The sequence below is a fragment of the Humulus lupulus genome, chromosome 5 (genome assembly GCF_963169125.1).
Source record: "Humulus lupulus chromosome 5, drHumLupu1.1, whole genome shotgun sequence".
Taxonomy (NCBI): domain Eukaryota; kingdom Viridiplantae; phylum Streptophyta; class Magnoliopsida; order Rosales; family Cannabaceae; genus Humulus; species Humulus lupulus.
This window is the reverse complement of record NC_084797.1, coordinates 209524474-209544216: the sequence shown is the minus strand read 5'-3', so window position 1 is coordinate 209544216 and position 19743 is coordinate 209524474. Positions and strand designations below refer to the sequence as shown.

The following is a 19743-nucleotide window of genomic DNA, read 5'->3' as shown; positions in this document are numbered from 1 at the left end:
TGATTACATACAACCTACCCTATATATATATCACAAGAGCTAATCTATTTACACATTAAATAAAATTACTATTAATTCTTGTTAATGATAATAAAAGATCAGTGGTATGATCGACTATTTATTTGTTCCTCAAAAAATGAATAATTATTTAACGTTTCAAGAAATTATGTACACACACATATATATATATTAACAAAAGAACAATATTAGATCATATAATCGGTAACACTAATTAATAATGTTGAGTGAGATCAAGATTGTATATATTCATAAACTTATGTGTAATACAACAGTTTATTAGACCTATGATAATTTTTTTTTTAAATAAATGATAATCGTATGGTTAGATAAGCATAATCGACAATGATCACAATACTCTTAGTTTATAATTACAAAGTTAATTAGTATTATTGTTTATCTTAGATCAATCTAACAAATTTATACCCTTAATTAGATGTTAAATAATTATTAATTAATGAATCATAATATATAAAACTATAATCACTTATAAAAATTAAAAATAATTGTGTATTTAAATTCCTTAATACTTTTACCGACACATTTATGACTTGTACCGGCGTGTTGAGAAGACTTTTGTCGGCGCAACATCATAATGCGCTGGCAAAAATACCACCATCAATTGAAGGGTTGAATACAAATTATTTTTTCCGGCGGAATAATGCATAGTGCGCCGGCAAAAAGTGGGTCGTAAAAAGTGCGCAAACTTTTGCTGGCGCAATTGGAAATGACGTCGGCAAAAGTTTCTTTTGCCGACGCATTTCGTAATTGCGCCGGCAAAACCCACTTTTGCTAGCGTGATTTTTCGCCGATAATAGCAAAGTTTTTTGCTGACGCAATTCGTGAAACGCGTCGGCAAAAGCCCATTTTCTTGTAGTGCTTTATGTATTGCTTATTAGATTGCTTTATGAGTTGTTTGAGATTTTTAAGATTGATTTGGTTGTTTCTTTTAAGTTGCTTTTCCAAATTGACTTGCTTGCTTAACAAAATTATTAGGTTGTTTTTACATTTTAATTTGAAAATTATAAAAGAAAGACATTAAATTATTGAAAAATTATAAAAAGAGTTAGATTTGAAAAAAAAAACATTAACAATACATTATTAAAATAATAATATAAATAACTATATAAAAAGTAGCATGGTTAACAAGAACAACTTTAATAAACTTACAAATTAAAACAAGATAACGAGTATCAGTTAAAAAAACTACATAATCATCTACCCAATTGTCAATGTAAGAATTACAAAAAAAAATTCGAGATTTAGTAGGCATGCTTCTAAAATTTTGGTTATTGAATTATTTATTAATTGAGAATATTTTTGGCTATTTAATATTAACAATAATAGTAACAATTTTGTAATAGAATACTTCGTTTGGAGAGAAAATTGGGGCAAAATAAAGCTTTACAACACTTAATAAGTGAGCATTTTATCATAAAAAAAGTACTCTAATTTATAAAAATCAAATATTTATATAATTTAATGTGAATAAAAAGTCCTTATATAGATATGTACGTATAATGATGTTTGTTTTAATAAATATAAAAAAAGTTGAGATACAATGCGTTCAGGATTAAACAATTGGTCATTACTCTAGTTAAAACTGTAAATTTGTAAAAAAAAGCATTAGATTATATATAAATAAAACATTTCTTTACACAACGTATAAATTGTTAGATATTTTGAATGAAAAAAACTATTGAGATTTTTTGTCCCACTTTGGTTGCAAATTGTTTTACTCCTTTTCTAAGGGCTATATAATGAAGTATAGCCTTGTTGTTTAAAGTACATCAAAATTCATTCTTTAAGGTATATAATCATATTGAATTATATTTATATTATGATATTATATTTATATTATGATTTTATATTGAGTTACTTGTCGTTCACCGTTGTATCCTGGGAGATAGATGTCGAAACATTGTAGAGGCGACGAATCTGTTTTAAGAAAATTGTGTGTTACACAGGCTTCGGCTTTTATTATATTGTTATATATATTATAAGTTATTTATATTATATTATTTATAATTATAATATTGTTATGTATATTATAAGTTATTTATATTATATTATTTATAATTATAATATTATATTGTTATATATATTATGTTGTTATATATATTATATTATTTATAATTATAATATTATATTGTAATATATATTATAAGTTATTTATATTTATAATATTTATGTATCTTTAATTTAGTAGATATAGATATAATTATTGTATTTATCATATTGTGTTTATTCAAGTATTATATAAGATATGTTTTTCTTACAATCTTAAAACTGATTATTGTTTAAATATAATATTTGAATATATCTATTAGTGATATTTCAATATCTATATATTGAAAGATATTGTTATTATGAAAAGTTCGTTTGAACTTAAATCTCACTAGAGAAGTTCTGGGAACTGAATATTTTCAAAGAAACTAGACTGCTGAGGCAGGGGCTAGACCCTTCTTCTAGTTTTCTTTGGAAATTATCTAGTAGAGATATTTGAGGCTGGATAAATACTCAAAGAAATATTCTACGAGAGGCTAGACCACAAATGGTTGGGTTTTTAACCCTTCCAGGCTAACCTAAGAATTTTCTTTAAGTTTGATCTAAGCAAACCCGTATAATTTTCCGTTGTCAGGAAAATAACATTGTTGGTTTTGTGATTTCAGAAAATGACAACTGAAACAAACCAAAATAGCGGGAATAATGACGTGTTAGCTGAGACCCCAATTCAGGAAATTCAAGCTCATACCCAAACGGTCCCGGCCTCGTTTAATACGAGCCATCCTTTGAGCTTTGGGGAAAGACCTGACAAATTAAATGGACAGAATTTCAAAAGGTGGCAGCAAAAGATGTTGTTCTATCTGACCACCATGAATCTTGCGCGATTCGTTACTGATAGCGAACAAAAGCTGAAAGAAAATGAGGATGATATCCAAGTCATTAATTTTGTCAATGATTGGATCAAATATGATTTTCTATGTCGTAACTATGTTAGGAATGGTCTAGAAAATTCTTTGTATGAAGCTTATTCTACAAAGAAGACGGCTAAGGAACTATGGGAGTCTTTAGACCGAAAATATAGAACTGAGGATGCTGGCACAAAGAAATTTGTGGTTGGGCGATTCCTTGACTATAAAATGGTAGATTCCAAGACTGTGATTAGTCAAGCTCAGGAATTCCAATTAATCTTACATGACATTTCCTCTGAGGGAATGATCCTGAGTGAGACCTTTGAAGTTGCTGCTTTGATTGAAAAGCTTCCCCCTGCATGGAAGGAGTTCAAGAGCTACCTTAAGCATAAGCGAAAGCAGATGAACATTGAAGATTTAATTGTCAGACTTCGTATTGAAGAAGACAACAGGAATTCAGAAAAAATGAGTTCAAGACAAGATGTGGCTAAGGCCAATCTGATGGAGCAAGGTCAAAACTCTAGGGGAAAGAGGAACTTTAAACCCAATGATAAAGGGTTCAAGTTCGGACCAAAAGGAGGAATCTCTAAAAAGTCGTTCAAATTCCTTGGCAAGTGCTTTAACTGTAATAAGCTACGTCACAAGTCATCAGACTGTAGACTGCCAAAGAAGAACCATGGTCAAGAGACGAATATGATGGATAATATCTCCAAAGATGTTGGTGATATAAATCTATCAGCGATGGTATCGGAAGTAAACCTGGTCAACTCCAACCCTAGAGAGTGGTTGATTGACACTGGTTCTACTCGACATATATGCTCAGACAAGAGTATGTTCAGATGTTTTGAACAAGTGACCAATGGAGAGAAACTATTTATGGGAAACTCTGCCACGTCTGAGATTGAGGGTCAGGGAAAAGTGATATGACTTCTGGAAAGGAGCTAACTCTGAACAATGTACTGTACGTACCAGATATTCGCAAAAACCTTGTGTCTGGTTCACTACTGAACAAGCATGGATTTCGTATGGTTTTTGAGTCAGACAAAGTTGTTTTGTCTAAAAGTGGAATGTATGTGGGAAGGGGTTATGTAATTGATGGGTTGTTTAAGCTCAGTGTAATGGTTGTTAAACCAATTATCAATAAAGTTAATAACGCTTCTTTTTACTTGCTTGAGTCTTCCTATGTTTGGCATGGTAGACTAGGACATGTTAAATTATGACACTTTGTGTAGATTAATTAACTTGAATCACATACCAAAATTCCACATTGATTCAAAATCATAAGTGTGAAACCTGTGTTAAGGCAAAACTAACAAGGTCATCCTTCAAAACTATTGAAAGGAATAATGAACCCCTAAAATTAATACATAGCGATGTATGTGATTTTAAATTTGTTTAAACAAGGGGAGACAATAAGTATTTTATTACTTTTGTCGATGATAGCACTAAATATTGCTATGTGTATTTGCTAAAAAGCGAAACTGAGGCTATAGAGAAATATTGTTCTCTATAAGATCGAAGTTGAGAATCAACTTAACGATAAGTATAAGGCACGACTTGTAATTAAAGGTTATAAGCAGCGTGAAGGCCTTGATTACTTTGACACTTATTCTCCTGTGACGAGAATAAATTCCATTAGGATGATACTTGCTATTGCTGCGTTACGCAATCTTGAAGTACATCAAATGGATGTGAAAACTGATTTTCTAAATGGGGATTTAAATGAAGAAATTTATATGGAACAACCCGATGGGTTTTCCTCCCCAGGTCAAGAAAGAAAAGTGTGTAAATTGGTGAAATCTTTATATGGTTTAAAGCAAGCACTAAAACAATGGCATGAGAAATTTGACCAAACTATGTTGGCAAATGGCTTCAAAATCAATGAATGCGATAAAATGTATTTATGTTAAAGAAACAGATAATGACTATGTCATTTTTTGTCTTTACGTAAATGACATGCTCATTGTTGGAAGCAGTGATAAGATGATCAAATCTATCAAGAGTATGTTGAACTAGAAATTTGACATGAAAGATTTAAAATCTATGAGTGGATATGTGTTCACACTCGGTGGTGTAGTTGTATCATGGAAATCTTCTAAACAAACGGTAATAGCTAGATCCACGATGGAGTCTGAGTTTATTGCCTTAGACAAGTGTGGCGAAGAAGCTGAATGGCTTCGTCAATTTTTAGAAGATATTCCAAAATGGCCTAAACCAGTGCCAGCTATTGGCATACATTGCGATAGTCAATTTGCAATTGGTAGGGCACATAATAATATGTATAATGGTAAGTCTAGACATATACGTCGTAGACACAATACCATTAGACAACTACTCTCAACTGGAGTTATCTCTATTGACTATGTGAAGTCAAAGGATAATATTGCGGATCCGCTAACCAAAGGGTTAAATAGAGAGTTGGTTGAAAAATCATCGAGGGGAATGGGTCTAAAGCCCATGAATGAATAAAGTCAATACAGTAGACACCCCACCTAGTTGACTGGAGATCCCAAGATCTAGGTTCAAAGGGACAACTAAAACTGTAAAGACTATGTTGGATCACTGTGGGGGTTATCCTCATTGTCCATTCCTATGATGAAACAGTGATAACCGTAAGGAAAAGGTTAAGCTATGCTTTTAATGATTTCTTATGCGTCGAAATGTCGAGCAGAGTAATACGGGTTACTCTTAATTAAGAAAATCACCTATGTGAGAGAGAAGATGGGCTGCTTCTATAGGGATTGAATAAGGGCTCAATTCCTAGAATATCTCTTGTAGAACCAGGGAAATGTTCAGGGCCAAAACGAACGTAATCTTGAGAACCAATATATGTTAGGAAGATTCCTGTGTGTGGTATATCATCGTTTACACGAACAACAGAACAGTTCAAAGACATCGCGTCTACTGATCAGCCAGTAAAGTAAATATACTTACACAAGGGAAGGTTCAAAGGGTAACACCTACCTATCCTATGCAGGTTTCTACCGTTGAACTCTATCACCTAGGTCTATTTCTTTTGTTGGTTTTTCTTGAGTCAGTTTTTTCATTCATGTGTGGGATTGTTGGATATTTTGAATGAAAAAAACTATTGAGATTTTTTGTCCCACATTGGTTGCAAATTGTTTTACTCATTTTCCAAAGGCTATATAATGAAGTATAGCCTTGTTGTTTAAAGTACATCAAAATTCATTCTTTAAGGTATATAATCATATTGAATTATATTTATATTATGATTTTATATTGAGTTATTTGTCGTTCACCGTTGTATTATGGGAGATAGATGTTGAAACATCGTAGAGGCGGCGAATCTGTTTTAAGGAAACTGTGTGTTACACAGGCCTCGGCTTTTATTATATTGTTATATATATTATAAGTTATTTATATTATATTATTTATAATTATAATATTGTTATGTATATTATAAGTTATTTATATTATATTATTTATAATTATAATATTATATTGTTATATATATTATGTTGTTATATATATTATAAGTTATTTATATTATATTATTTATAATTATAATATTATATTGTAATATATATTATAAATTATTTATATTTATAATAATTATGTATCTTTAATTTAGTAGATATAGATATGGTTATTGTATTTATATTGTGTTTATTCAAGTATTATATAAGATATGTTTTCTTACGTAAATGAATTACAATTATTTTTATATATATATTAATAAAAAAGTCTATTCATTTTCACCCACTATTTTAAACTCTTATATCAATACCCAATCAACATACCTATTATACTCTCCTAAAAAAACATACATTCAATCCCCTTTCTCTCCTCAAACATTCACAACTCAATGCACTCCGACAACTCGTGATCCTCTACCATTTCGTTGACTCTATGTGATATCCTATACCATTTTGACAACTTTGATGATATTCTCTACCACTACAACGATTCTATTCAAAAGCAACCCATGTAAATTCGTGTTCTCTTCCTACTATTCTTCCAACATGCTCCCCACTGGTTGATCAATTTTGCATGTTCGTTTAGTGTAGTTGGGATGATTCTGATTTTCAGGCACTCCATGTATTTGATGAAACCCCTCAAGTAAACTTCATGTTTTTGCTTGTTTGATTATTATGTATTATTTCACCATAGTGTTTTTATAATTTTAGTTTAGGTTATTATATATATATATGTATATGCATAAATATATATATATATATACATATATGATTGGTCATATTTTCTTATAACTTATTTTATTAAGTGAAAACAAGTTTAAACAAACTTTAGTTCTGTTTTAATGGTCTGACTTTAAATAATGGGGTTGAAATGTTAGCATTTTATTCAATTATTCTTTGGTGGAGAACACAATAACAAATCAAGTATGCATTAATTTCATTGAAATTTATTACTTTTTAAGTTTTCTTAATACATTATCATTTCAATATTAATATAAGGTGATAAGTTTTCTAAAATCCATTGACTTCATGATCGTGGTTTAGCAGATTTTAGGCCTAGTAGTTTAAATTTAAAAAGTTATAATTTAAATTTTAAAGAGTCGTAGTTTAAATTTCAACTCTTATTGTTTAAATTTTAAAGAGTCGTTGTTTAAATTTTAAGCTTTGTAGTTTAAATTTTTAAGAGTTGTGGTTTAAATTTTAAGTTTTGTGGTTTAAAATTTAAAGATTAGTGATTTAAATTTTAAAGAGTCGTGATTTAGATTTTAAAGGATCTTGATTTAGATTTTATATGATTGTGTTTTAGATTTTAAGCCTAGTAGTTTAACTTTTAAGCATCATGGTTTAAATTTTAAAAAGTTGTGTTTTAAATTTTAAGTCTTCTGGTTTTAATTTTAAAGAAACGTCGTTTAAATTTTAAGTTTTGTGGTTTAAATTTTAAAGAGTCGTAGTTTAAATTTTAAACCTTGTGGTTTAAATTTTAACGACTAGTGGTCTAAATTTTAAGCTTTGTGGTTTACATTTTGAAGAATTGTGGTTTAGATTTTAAGTCTTAAGGTTAAACTTTTGAAGAGTCGTGGTTTAAATTTTATGTTTTGAGGTTTATATTTTAAAGGATTATGGTTTACATTTTAAGATTTGTTGTTTAAATTATAAAGAGTTGTGGTTTAGATTTTAATCATTGATCTTTACATTTTAAAGAATCATTTTTCATAGATTGAATACAATTCTATGAATATAGTTCTCACACATATATACGACAACATAAAAGTTTCAGTTTTGCAAAATCAACTTTAGTTTCTGAGTTATTTTATCAAATATTTAGAATAAATTTCAAAACTAGTACTATTTGAGCCTAGGATGAATTGTTATGAGCCTAAAATTCTTATTTAGACATTTTAACAAACAATTAGATTGCATTTCCAATTCCACTATAAAATGACACATATAATACATATTATAACACTTAGAACTATGTGCTCAAATAAGGATAATTTGGAAAACCTCACGATAATAATAGGTAAAATTTAACTAAATATATTTAGGGTCTAATTTTAGTTAACTATTCCTAAAAAATGGTAGTTATCAACTTCTCCCAAAAATTAATAAAATAAAAAAACTCTTTAATCATTGATTATGTAATCAACCATCCAATACTATATCATTTGATAGCAAATTTATTTCTTTTAAACAAACTTTACATAAACTAAACAGCTGAACGATAGAAAAACCACCCAAAAAAAAATAAAAGGAGAATGAAAAGAAACATACTTCAAAAAGCTATATGTATACCACAAAATTAATGCAATATTTTCCCAAGTTAGGAACTTAAAGCTATGTATTAGTAGAATATATTCCACTGTTTATGCCTTTGTTTGAATAGAATGTCAAAAAAAGACAACTTCCAATCTTCGAAAGACTTGTGACAGTCATAATAATCCAACAGCCTTCAAGTACCCTTCACAGTCCATCCAAAATAAGCTTTTTGGAGTTTTGGAAAAGCTTGAATCTGAAAGAGTTTTCAGTTCCTGTAATCTCTGGTTGTTGTTTAGTTAGGGTAATTTAACATTGACTGCTGACTTGGTCAATGTGAGCTTCACCAGTGGAAAAAGCCTTATAGTCTCCAAGAAATTTCTCAACCTCTGCTGTTTGATTCCCTAAATTCTCTTGAAAAGCTAGTTTTTTCAAGTCATGGACTATTCTGCTTCTGATTAGTAATGCTGCTCCCACAATTGCCATTGCCATAACAAAGATTCCTATGCTGAGAACTGAGCACAAAATAAAAATATTACTTGTATGAAAATGTGAAATTCCATTGAATTATTTATGTAATATAATTTGGCTAAGAGTATGGGACGGCCTCGAACAGCATATAAGGGTCTTTTTTTAATAATGATTATTTTTTAAAATACTTTTGTTGCAAGTCCATTGACTTGTTGTAGTCAAGTTCGAAGTCATTAGTGCCTCCTTTTTTATAAGAGCAATATTCAAATAAATTAAATATCAAGATGTGAGTGAGACTTAGAATTTTAGCTGGTTGGAATAGGTCAAGTCTTCGTTTGTTTCCTAATATGTTAAGCTTATTTACGATGTCACAAAACATAACAAATTGTATCTTTCATTTCCGATGACTAATTGACTTTAGAAAAATAAATAATAAATCTCTCTATTATTGAGATGGCTACATTTATAGGGATGAGTTAAAATTTTACAAATAAACTGTTGAATTCTTGGCAATCCATACATTTTGCAAGAGAAAATGTTTCATAATTTTAGATAATTAAGTATTATTGCTCTTTATTGAAAAGACTAAGTTCAATGAATTAACAACTTCCTATTTCTAAATTATTATACCTAATTTTCTCTTTAAGCTAAAATGAGAGACTTAAACTAAAATACACTCTTGTACTTAGATTGTGACTTTTGAGAGTCTTTTAAGTTTAAACTACGTGCCTACAACACCTTTTTTTTTTTATTGAGAGAGAGAATTAAAAATGTATTTAGCTACTCTATAATTTTACTTACAATTTTAATTCAATTACTTTGCTTTCCTGTTTAAATTGGGATTTGTTTCTCTTTTTCGTAGTCTTTCCACATTAAGATATTTACTACTACTACTACAAGAAGAAAAGAATCTCATGCCATAGATTACTTCCCTTGAGGAACTAACTAAAAAAAAGCACTAAAGATAAAGAACAAAAAAAAAAAAACAATCACATACCTTGAACATGTCTCACTCTGAAGCCATCTTTATGATCAAAATCTTGGGCACTAAGAAAACCCCAAGTCAAACTCAAGCCAAAACTATTGCCAGACAAGTAAGGACTGTACCCAAAAGGAATAGCTATGGTTTTAATGGCTTTACAGAAGCTTGGGACGGCCATGGAAGAAGGCTCCACGGTATAAACGAAATGATCTGAACCACTCAAACAGGGGACCTCTTTGAAAACAGGGGAGAGCTTATCCGTACAGTTGAGATAAGTGTAGTTTTTCAGGAGATAGTAGTAATCGAATGTCGTTTGGGAAAGATCGAGGTTGAGAAAGACTCCATGGATGCAGCTTTTGGGGTCAAGAAGATCGAGTCTTTGGGTGTCGTAGGAGATGGATTTCACGACTAAATCTCCGTAGGGTGGGAAGTGGATTGTGGTGGAGTTGTCTCTGCATACGACTTCGATAAGGGTGTCGTTTTTTTTTGTTTGCCCTCTTATGTGGAAAGGAGATTGAATATCTGGCCCACCATTGGAACAATGCTTCGAAGGTTTGTTTTGAGCTTCTATGGAGATCGTAGTGAAGGAGAAGAAGACGATGAAGAAGAATAAGGTGAAAGTGGACATTTTTTCCTTTCTTTTTCTGAAGAATGCCCAGAAAATATTTCTTGCTGTAGAGTTTGTTTGTATTTTTATATGTTGAGATTATAAAAGAAAGGGTTGTGTGTGACTACATATGTAGCACACCTAAAAAGACCATCACGTAAAGAGCGTGAAGACCCTGCAAGCTAAGAAACTTCTTCCGACTAAGTTAATGTAAATAAATATATAAATAATAAAGTAATGAGATTCTTTAATCTACTTTTTTATGTTTGAATACAATGATTACATAAAAAGAATTGTCGTGGCACTCTATTCACAACCAACAATACAAACACGTGCCATGTAATTTAATATTAGATTCTACACAATTAAATTTAATAAATATTATAAAATATCACTAAATAACTATAAAATATTAACTCACTTAATGTTGAACACCTTAAAATGTCAAATCCCAACAATCTTACTTAAAGAAAATTGAGAATGAATTTTATGTTTTTTTTTCTTTTTTTCCACTTGACATGAGAAGTAATGGTTATTTTGAAGTCTTGACTAGCAAGAGCCACCAGAGAGAAACTAAAATTTCTTGTTTACATTTTTTAATCTCTATTATGTTGTACGAGTTAATAAATGACAACTCAATTAAATATTGATTATATATAATATTAATTAAGTGTAATACCATTTTAATTGAATTATCACTAATTTAACGATGAGACATGGTATGACATGAGATATAGAGAGGAAATTTTCATTTACCTGAGGAGAGAAAGTGATTTTTGGGTTTGAATTTTCAGTTCTTAAAATTAATTATATGCTTAGCTTAGTAGTAATTCGATTAATAATTATTCTTTAGAAATGTGCAAAAGAAAATAGAGACACTCGTCACTACTAGAGTAGGCTTCATTTTTTTCTACAACCTCTTTATTCCACTTTTATCCTTACAAATCATATTTTATAATTTCTGCATCTTATTACAAACGTAACCAATTTTTATTTTAAATGAATATTCAGTTTGGCATAACTATCTTACTGATAAAATATGTTCATAATATAAATATAGAAATTTTTTTCACTTTAAGCTTCATCGGTGGAGCTCTCAGTATTCTCGACTCATAAATAATTTTCGGTATGATATTTTTTTATGACCGTGTATATTGTAGCTATTTAAAACATCCTTCAAATTTTTAGAAAATTTCGAATAGTTTACAGTACCGAAAACTAGGTTCAAACATGTTTTCCACGCACATAAAAAAAATTAATCACGCATGCAACAACATATTTGAACTTCGTTTTCGGTACTGTAAATTATTCAAAATAATCTGAAAATTTGTAAAATGCTCTAAACAACTACAATATACACGGTCACAAAACAAATCGCGCTGAAAATTATTCACTAGTTAAAACATTGAAGAGACTCACCAGTAAAGTTTAAAGTGAAGCCACTATATAAAAATAATCATAAATATATATATGGGAAATTTGCGGCTAAAATACCCAAACTTTCAAGTTACTAACACTTAAATACCCAAACTAATTTTTTGGTGGCAAAAATACCCAACCGTTAACTTTTCTGGCATTCCGTTAGTACCCATATTTAGAGTTTAATTTTGCTGTATAAGAGGAAAAATGGCACTCCAATATTTCTCCACATGTAAATTAAATAAAACAAATAAATTATTTTTAAACCATCTGAAAAGATTTAAAAATATATCTAACTAATTATATTATATTATTATTAAAACATTTAAAATAAAAAAACTGAAAAAGTAAAAGGAATAGAAAACGATAGAGAGGGAGAAAAGACGAAAAAAAATCGATAAAACAGAGAAGAAGAAGAAGAAGAAGAAGAAGAAGAAGAAGAAGAAGAAGGATTGTTGCTGTAGGAGACGAAAATCACAGGCAAAAAAAAAAGAAAAAAAAAGGACAAAATACTTCCTGTATTTGAAGAATACGAAAAGAACATCCATGGAGTTTTGTAAATGTAGAGAGCGAAAACCTGCAGTTGAACGAACCTCTTGGACTCTAGACAACCCAGGTCGTTGTTTCTTTACATGCCATAAGATGCGGGTAAGTTTCTAGCTTTAATTTGTGTTAATTGTTTTGCCCCATTTTTTCTTTCATCTGGGTTTTTTGTTATAAATTTTGCCCTAAGTTTGCTTAGAGAAAAAATTGCAGGATTTAGGAGGTTGCAATTTCTTCAAATGGATTGATCCCCCATGTGTGCAAGGTCTATTGAAGTGATTCCCAGACTTTTGAAGAAAATACGTGGTTTAGAGAGTAAAATCCATGCTTTAGAGAGGCGAAGAATTGATGAACTTTGTGAAGAAGTTGATTCATTTTGCCAAAGTTGTGCTGAGAGTAGTAAATTGATTGAATCATCTTGTGAACAATTTGGTTTTTGGAGAAAATATAAAAAAAGAACAATTTTGATTTCTTTGCTTGTTTTGTTTCTGTGTTGGTATGTAATTTAAGGTAAAACTGAGATATTTGTAAAATATATAGTGAAGTATGCTTTTAATGGTTTTATGGTGACTGAAACTTCATTATTGGCAGGCATAACAAAATGGTATTTCGTTTTGGAGATTGGTCTTTGTGTTTAGCAATATTAGTACTAGTATTGAGCAGCATATCAAGTTCAAATTCTCTGAGGATCAAAAAACAAATTAAGACCAAATCTGCTGTATTTCTATCCCCTGAGTTTGAGTTGGGACCAGGATCAGTGGTCAATAGATTTTAATGTTGGAAACCCACTTATTCCATACCTGCATGATACAACATGTTTACATCAGGCAATTCATACTCTATGTTGGATGCTCTCAATAAATTTTAACATATACATATGCATATACATATACATATACAATGAATAATTTTACTCACTTTTCAGCCAAGTCTTTCTTCCAACTTATATGCTGATGCAATCTTCTCATAAATCTATAGATAAGACAGCAGACAATAACAAATATAATTAGACATGCGATTTTACACAGCATAAAAGACTTAGTTTTACAAACAAACAAAAAATGGGATTATACTTACAGGAGCAAGGGATTATACTTACTATCTATGTTGTGCAGTAGTTATAAGAATTCATCAATTCAGCCCCCATTTTGATCAGCTTAACCAAAATCTGAACTTCAATGAGTCTGGAATTGACAGTGTCCCACGAAGCGCTCTATTCCTGTCAAATTTATGTAATGTTTGATACATAAATCTGCAATTGCTTGATAAGTGTATGGAGGTAATTTGTTTTATAGTTATAGATTATGGACATAACATGACTATATATTTATGAGCATATATCTGCAATTTCGAATGAAGAGAGCATGGTAAATTGGCAAATTGACTACAATGATTATCCCACAAAGCACAACTTGCATAATCAGTTGTTCTATAGCCTTGGAATCGAGATCAAAGACGAGCCTTTTAACTCCACCAACTAAGCAGAATAAGTTAAGCAATGCCAATGTTGCCAATATGGTGAACATTAAGTTTGAGCTTCCAAACTCCATTACCTCCTGCTCATACCTCATTGAGATATCTTCAGTTACAACTTTATCAGTGAGAACAAATTGTGTTTCAGATAGACCTAGTTTGCTCTTAATAATGTCTACTAAGGCAATGAAGTAAGCAGTAGTCCTTCGAATCAACCACATCTTCTGTGTGTTCCACCAAGCTTTTAGAGTACTCTTAATGTTCACTGCTTCAGATAAACTGAAAACAATCTTGGCTATGAAAACATAAGCAAAAGGCAGGAACCATGGACTTGACACCTGAAATTGGAAGTGATGGATTTGTCAAACTGATATACTCAAACGACCATATGACTACCTATTTTTCCTCACTGAAGTTGTTCCATGAGTTTTGATGGTGGTATTATATCTTTCTTCTAGATATGGGGACCTTTATACGGAACAAAATGTTGCCATTAGTCGTATTCACACTCATTAGTGGCCCTGGAGGCTATCTGAAGATTAGTGAGTCTGTTGTATGGCATTCCATCTAGAAGAAAATTTAACTTTAGCATGTGAATGTGCACTTCTTCTATAGATAGATAAGATTTTACACTGAAAGGTTTCTTAAAATTTTTCTTGTATTGTATAACAGGAGAGCTCTTAAATGCTGGTGTGAGCTGCAGTCCTAGTTCTTATCTCAACAATCCTGCAACTGAGCGAAGTAGATATTAAGTTTATTTCAGGATCCCAACATAGATAGTAAGCGCTCTAATCCTGTCAAATTTATGTAATGTTTGATACATAAATCTGCAATTGCTTGATAAGTGTATGGAGGTAATTTTTTTTATAGTTATAGATTATGGACATAACATGACTATATATTTATGATGAAACAGTAAGAAAGGTTCATTGAGAATGGAAAATCATGCCTGTATATTTATGATGAAACAGTAAGAAAGGTTCATTGAGAATGGAAAATGCTGTCTCCTTCATAACAAGTATATCTTCTTTCAATACAGGAGATGAATTAATGAAACTTGCTGCCTCCTTTCAGTCTTCCCAAGGGCAGCCTGTGACAAGGCTTTTGAGTTCATATAAGAGGGTCAGGAATGCTTTAAGGAAACCTGACAGGCCTCAATTTGTATCTGCATTCTGCCAATCGAATTGCAGATACCTTGATGAATTTGAGAGCACTCGTATAATTGGAGAAAGGCAATTTAGAAAAGCAGTAGAGCTGTTTGACACATGCCCTGCTGCATTGGGCTTTGCATTTGCAGCAGGAACCACTGATGGGTTTATGTATTCTTTATTACTAATGTATATTCTGTTTTATATCTAATATAAATGTGATTAATACTTGAGTTCAATTTGAAACTATAGAGCTAGTTTATTTGCAGCTTTCAATTCTTGATGTAAAAATTTGATTTGAATGTTCAATTCTCCTTACATTAAAACATAAAAAACCAGCCCTATACTCTCCTCTCAAAAAATTGTTCAATGCTACTGACATCAAAATAGTCTCCTCTCCAAAGATTGTTCAATGCTACTGACATCAAAATAGAGAAAAACCAACACTGAATAACTCAGTACAGTTGTACAAAGCACATCAAAAAATATATATAAACACAAATTCAGTTAAGAGTATTGCTTGGTTGACTAGTTGAAGAAGCCTCCCTAGCTCTTTGCCTCTTAAGTCTTTCCTTCCTTTTTATGGTATCCACTTTCGGAGTTTTTGCAAGGGGTCTGCCACGCTTCTTCGCTTGTGTAGCCTAAATAATAAAAGCAGTAGTATGAATTGCAACACATAGGCAAACACAAAAATATGTTAAAAACAAGCAATACAAGTTTACCTTTGCTGTGTTTTGACTTGTACAAGAACTTTTATTATGTCCTTCACCACCACATTTACTACAATGCATTTTTGATCCATGTCTGTTAGATTTTGTGGCACCAGCAGGGGGCTCATCTACCTCCCTCTTCCTAGACTTTTTTGGTCTACCAGGAAGTTTGTATTCAGGAGGTGGAAGGATTGGAGCATTGCTTGAAGATGGCCATTTATCCGGACTTGGCATAGGTTGCACAACCCCTTCATACGCATGTATGAAGCTCTCTTTCTTGTAGTAGTCATGCACATAGTCTAGCACATTGAGCCCTCTTTTCCAAATGGCTGCCACTGCATGACTACAAGGCAAACCATTCAACTCAAACTTCCTACAAGTGCATGTGAGAGCAATTAGGTCTACCACAAAGGACCCATCAGTCTCGTGAGTAACCTGAAAGTTAAATGCATTTGCTCTATTTGTGTGACATTTTTTTGCTACCTCTTTATTTTTCTCAAGGAGATCCCATATCCGCTTGCTAATCCCATCTCTCCATTTGTTGACGCTTTCCCTCTTTTTGCAAAATCTAACCATCAACCAGAATCTAATCTTCTCTAGGAGCGTGACAACAGCCTTGTCTCTAGCTTCAAGTATAGCGGAGTTGAAACTCTTACACATATTGTTTAACACCATATCACATTTCACAGAGTCATCAAAATGTAATCTTGTCCATTCAGATGCATTCTTAGCCATTAACCAGTTATATGCACTCTCATTAACATCCTTAATTGCTTTCATGCATTTCACAAACTCTTCTTTAGTGGAAGCTCGAACAGCTGCCCATAACAACTGCTTTAACAATAAACCAGGAAAATCTTTCTTAAAATTTGAATGCATGTGTCTCACACAATATCGCACATGTGCCCCATCCCACAAAGATTTCATGGCATTCTCCAACCCTTTCTGCCTATCACTCATCAATGTGAATTTTGATGGATTTTCAACTTGTAAATCTTCCTTTAATATCTCCACAAACCACTTCCATGTCTCTGTGTTCTCCTTCTCCACTATTGCATAAGCTATGGGGTACAATGAATTCTCCCCATCCACTCCTACAGCTAGGGGTGACAATTTGGGTCACGACACGATGACACGACACGACACGACACGACACGACACGACACGATTAAGGTAAACACGAACACGACACGTTTAATAATCGTGTCGTGTTCGTGTTTGAGTTTTTGACATGTTTAATAATCGTGTCGTGTCATAATCGTGTCGACCCATTTAATAATCGTGTCGTGTCAGAATCGTGTCAGACACGATAACACGAATACTTTACATAGGTTTTCTGATTTTTTTCGTATAATTATGATTAATTGTGTCATAATCGTGTTATTGTGTTCGTGTCGTGTTGACCCATTTAATAATCGTGTCGTGTTCGTGTTCGTATTTTTGACACGTTTAATAATCGTGTCGTGTTCGTGTTTACCTTAATCGTGTCGTGTCATAATCGTGTCGACACGAATCTGACACGTTTACACGAATTGCCACCCCTACCTACAGTTGCAAGCAATACACCCTTACAATATCCTTTAAGAAAACACCCATCCAAGCCTATCAAAGGCCTACACCCCTTTATGAATCCATCCTTGCATGCCTTCAAACATATGTAAACTCTCTCAAAGTACCTCTTACCACCTCTCATGGTGGTCTTCAACAAAGCTGTGCTACCTAAAATAATAAATGTAACAAATTATGACTCTTAAAAACCAAAACAACACTGAAACATAGAATGTTAAATACCTAAACTCAGCAAGGTTACATACCTGGATTAGTTGCCAAAATTTGCTTGCAGTAGTCCTCCACAATAGCAAATTGGTCTCTAACACTTCCTTCAAGTATCTTCATAGCTTCTTTCTTTGCTCTGTAAAATCTCCATTCAGAAATATAAGAATATTTGGTTGTGCAAGTCAACTGTTTCCATTGCTTGTATGACATATCCGGATTCGCCCTGAATTGTTCTAAAAAATTATTTGCTAACCACCCACCAGTAACATGTCTATTTTTGAACACCTGGCTGCATGAATGCTCATCCACAAGTGTGTTTATCCTGAATGTGCTCCTATCATTAAGTACGCGTGCATACAATATCCATGGACATCCTTTTCCTTTGCACTTGACTCTCAATTTTTGACTATTATTGAAGACATAGTTGTACTCCCTTTCGGATTGTATGAAGTATGTTTGGATTGCTTCTCTCAACAATGCCACAGAAGCGAACTCCATCTTAAGCACAAATTTGACATTTGCCATGTGCACCTTAGGGTTAAATTCCCTATGCTTTTGGGAAGGACCATTGCCATCATCATCACTTGGTAAACTTTGTAGTTCATCTTCAGAATTGAAACCAACACTGTCATCATCACCATCTGCGCACTCTTCAACTACACTAATCCACCATTGAGTGGGGTCATTATACTCATAATCTTCCTCATCCCCATTTCCATTGTCACCCTCATACTCTTCTTCTCTCAACTCAAATGCTTCATCTTCATTCATAACTTCATCCCTTTGCTCACCAACTCCTTCTGTCTCAAACTCCTCACCAACCCTCTTTGACTCATACTCATGCTCTAAATGAATATTATTTACATTTTCATTTAGATCAACAAAGGCTTCAGATAGTGTGTTATATTGGGGGGTGGGGTCTGTAAATGGAATCTCTATGTCTTGTTCCTCATATGTACTTGGGGCAGCATGGTCAATATCTATTATGGTGGGATCCTTCTCTCTTAATGGCTCCAAAACAGGTAGGCCCTCCTCAACAAGTGTTTCATCAATGAACTCATCAGGGAGAACTAAATAAATATCAACTATTCTATTACCCTCATTTTTTCTAGAACCTCAATAAAATTCAACATTGACTTGTCTCCATACAACATAAATCCAAAATTCAGATCTTTTTCATGTGGTTTGTATAGAAAACCAAAATGATATTTGTACCCCAAACTCTTATCCATTCTCTCTAATTGAACATTAATCATATCACAAACACAGTAATCAAAATATGAAACTCTCCCTCCTTCATATTTCTTATCACCAAATTTATTAACAAATTTTCCCCCATGATGTAAACAAACAGAAAACATATTTGAATCATTCCCTGAAATACATATACAATAAAAAGCAACAAATTTCACCACATCAAAAACAACAAATTATTCCAATAAAGTGGAGAACAAACATTAAACTTTGACCCACAATTTTTAAACCAAAAATATATAACACCTTTTATTAAACAATACAAAAAAAGTTGAGAACATCACTCACCATAATCAGGTAAGTTTTCTCCTTCGAATCTTAAAATCATTGTGCCTCCTCTACTCTGAATTCCTGGCTAGTCATGTTTATTTGCCCTTTTTGTTCGAATTTTTGTCCTTTTTTTTTTCTTTTTTTTTTGCCTGTGATTTTCGTCTCCTACAGCAACAATCCTTCTTCTTCTTCTTCTTCTTCTTCTTCTCCTCCTCTGTTTTATCGATTTTTTTTCATCTTCTCTCCCTCTCTATCGTTTTCTATTCCATTTACTTTTTCTGTTTTTTTTATTTTAAATGTTTTAATAATAATATAATATAATTAGTTAGATATATTTTTAAATCTTTTCAGATGGTTTAAAAATAATTTATTTGTTTTATTTAATTTACATGTGGAGAAATATTGGAGTGTCATTTGTCCTCTTATACAGCAAAATTAAACTCTAACTATGGGTACTAACGGAATGC

General features: G+C 31.9%; 2 protein-coding genes and 1 long non-coding RNA gene across 3 annotated transcripts; 1 reads left to right on the top strand and 2 right to left on the bottom strand.

Annotated features, from left to right (window-relative positions):
* Positions 1-8500: 8500 nt before the first annotated feature.
* On the bottom strand, positions 8501-10878 carry LOC133778110 (RING-H2 finger protein ATL22-like). The gene is made up of 2 exons (XM_062217935.1): positions 10092-10878; positions 8501-9138 (listed from the first exon to the last, which is right to left on the bottom strand). The coding sequence occupies exons 1-2, from the start codon at positions 10702-10704 to the stop codon at positions 8933-8935; spliced, it is 819 nt and encodes a 272-aa protein (XP_062073919.1). The 5' UTR covers positions 10705-10878; the 3' UTR covers positions 8501-8932.
* A 1416-nt stretch (positions 10879-12294) lies between these two features.
* LOC133833952 (uncharacterized) lies at positions 12295-13433 on the top strand. Its single transcript, XR_009893227.1, has 2 exons — positions 12295-12750; positions 12859-13433. It is a non-coding gene; the product is annotated as an uncharacterized LOC133833952 (long non-coding RNA).
* A 2336-nt stretch (positions 13434-15769) lies between these two features.
* Positions 15770-19525, bottom strand: LOC133779916 (uncharacterized). The gene is made up of 5 exons (XM_062219814.1): positions 19295-19525; positions 17791-19127; positions 17504-17695; positions 15989-17037; positions 15770-15907 (listed from the first exon to the last, which is right to left on the bottom strand). Exons 2-5 carry the CDS (start codon positions 18521-18523, stop codon positions 15770-15772), a joined length of 2112 nt encoding a protein of 703 aa, XP_062075798.1. The 5' UTR covers positions 18524-19127; positions 19295-19525.
* Positions 19526-19743: the final 218 nt, after the last annotated feature.

What these genes read in the sequence shown, in the direction of transcription:
- LOC133778110 (XM_062217935.1), bottom strand. Translation starts at nt 10,704, where the DNA reads ATGTCCACTTTCACCTTATTCTTCTTCATCGTCTTCTTCTCCTTCACT. An exon ending in CAGAGTGAGACATGTTCAAG is followed by an intron (nt 9,139 to 10,091) that starts GTATGTGATTGT and finishes TTTTGTGCTCAG; the next exon opens with TTCTCAGCATAGGAATCTTT.
- LOC133779916 (XM_062219814.1), bottom strand. Translation starts at nt 18,523, where the DNA reads ATGAATGAAGATGAAGCATTTGAGTTGAGAGAAGAAGAGTATGAGGGT. An exon ending in AATTTTGGCAACTAATCCAG is followed by an intron (nt 17,696 to 17,790) that starts GTATGTAACCTT and finishes TTATTATTTTAG; the next exon opens with GTAGCACAGCTTTGTTGAAG. An exon ending in AGGTAGGGGTGGCAATTCGT is followed by an intron (nt 17,038 to 17,503) that starts GTAAACGTGTCA and finishes TGTACCCCATAG; the next exon opens with CTTATGCAATAGTGGAGAAG.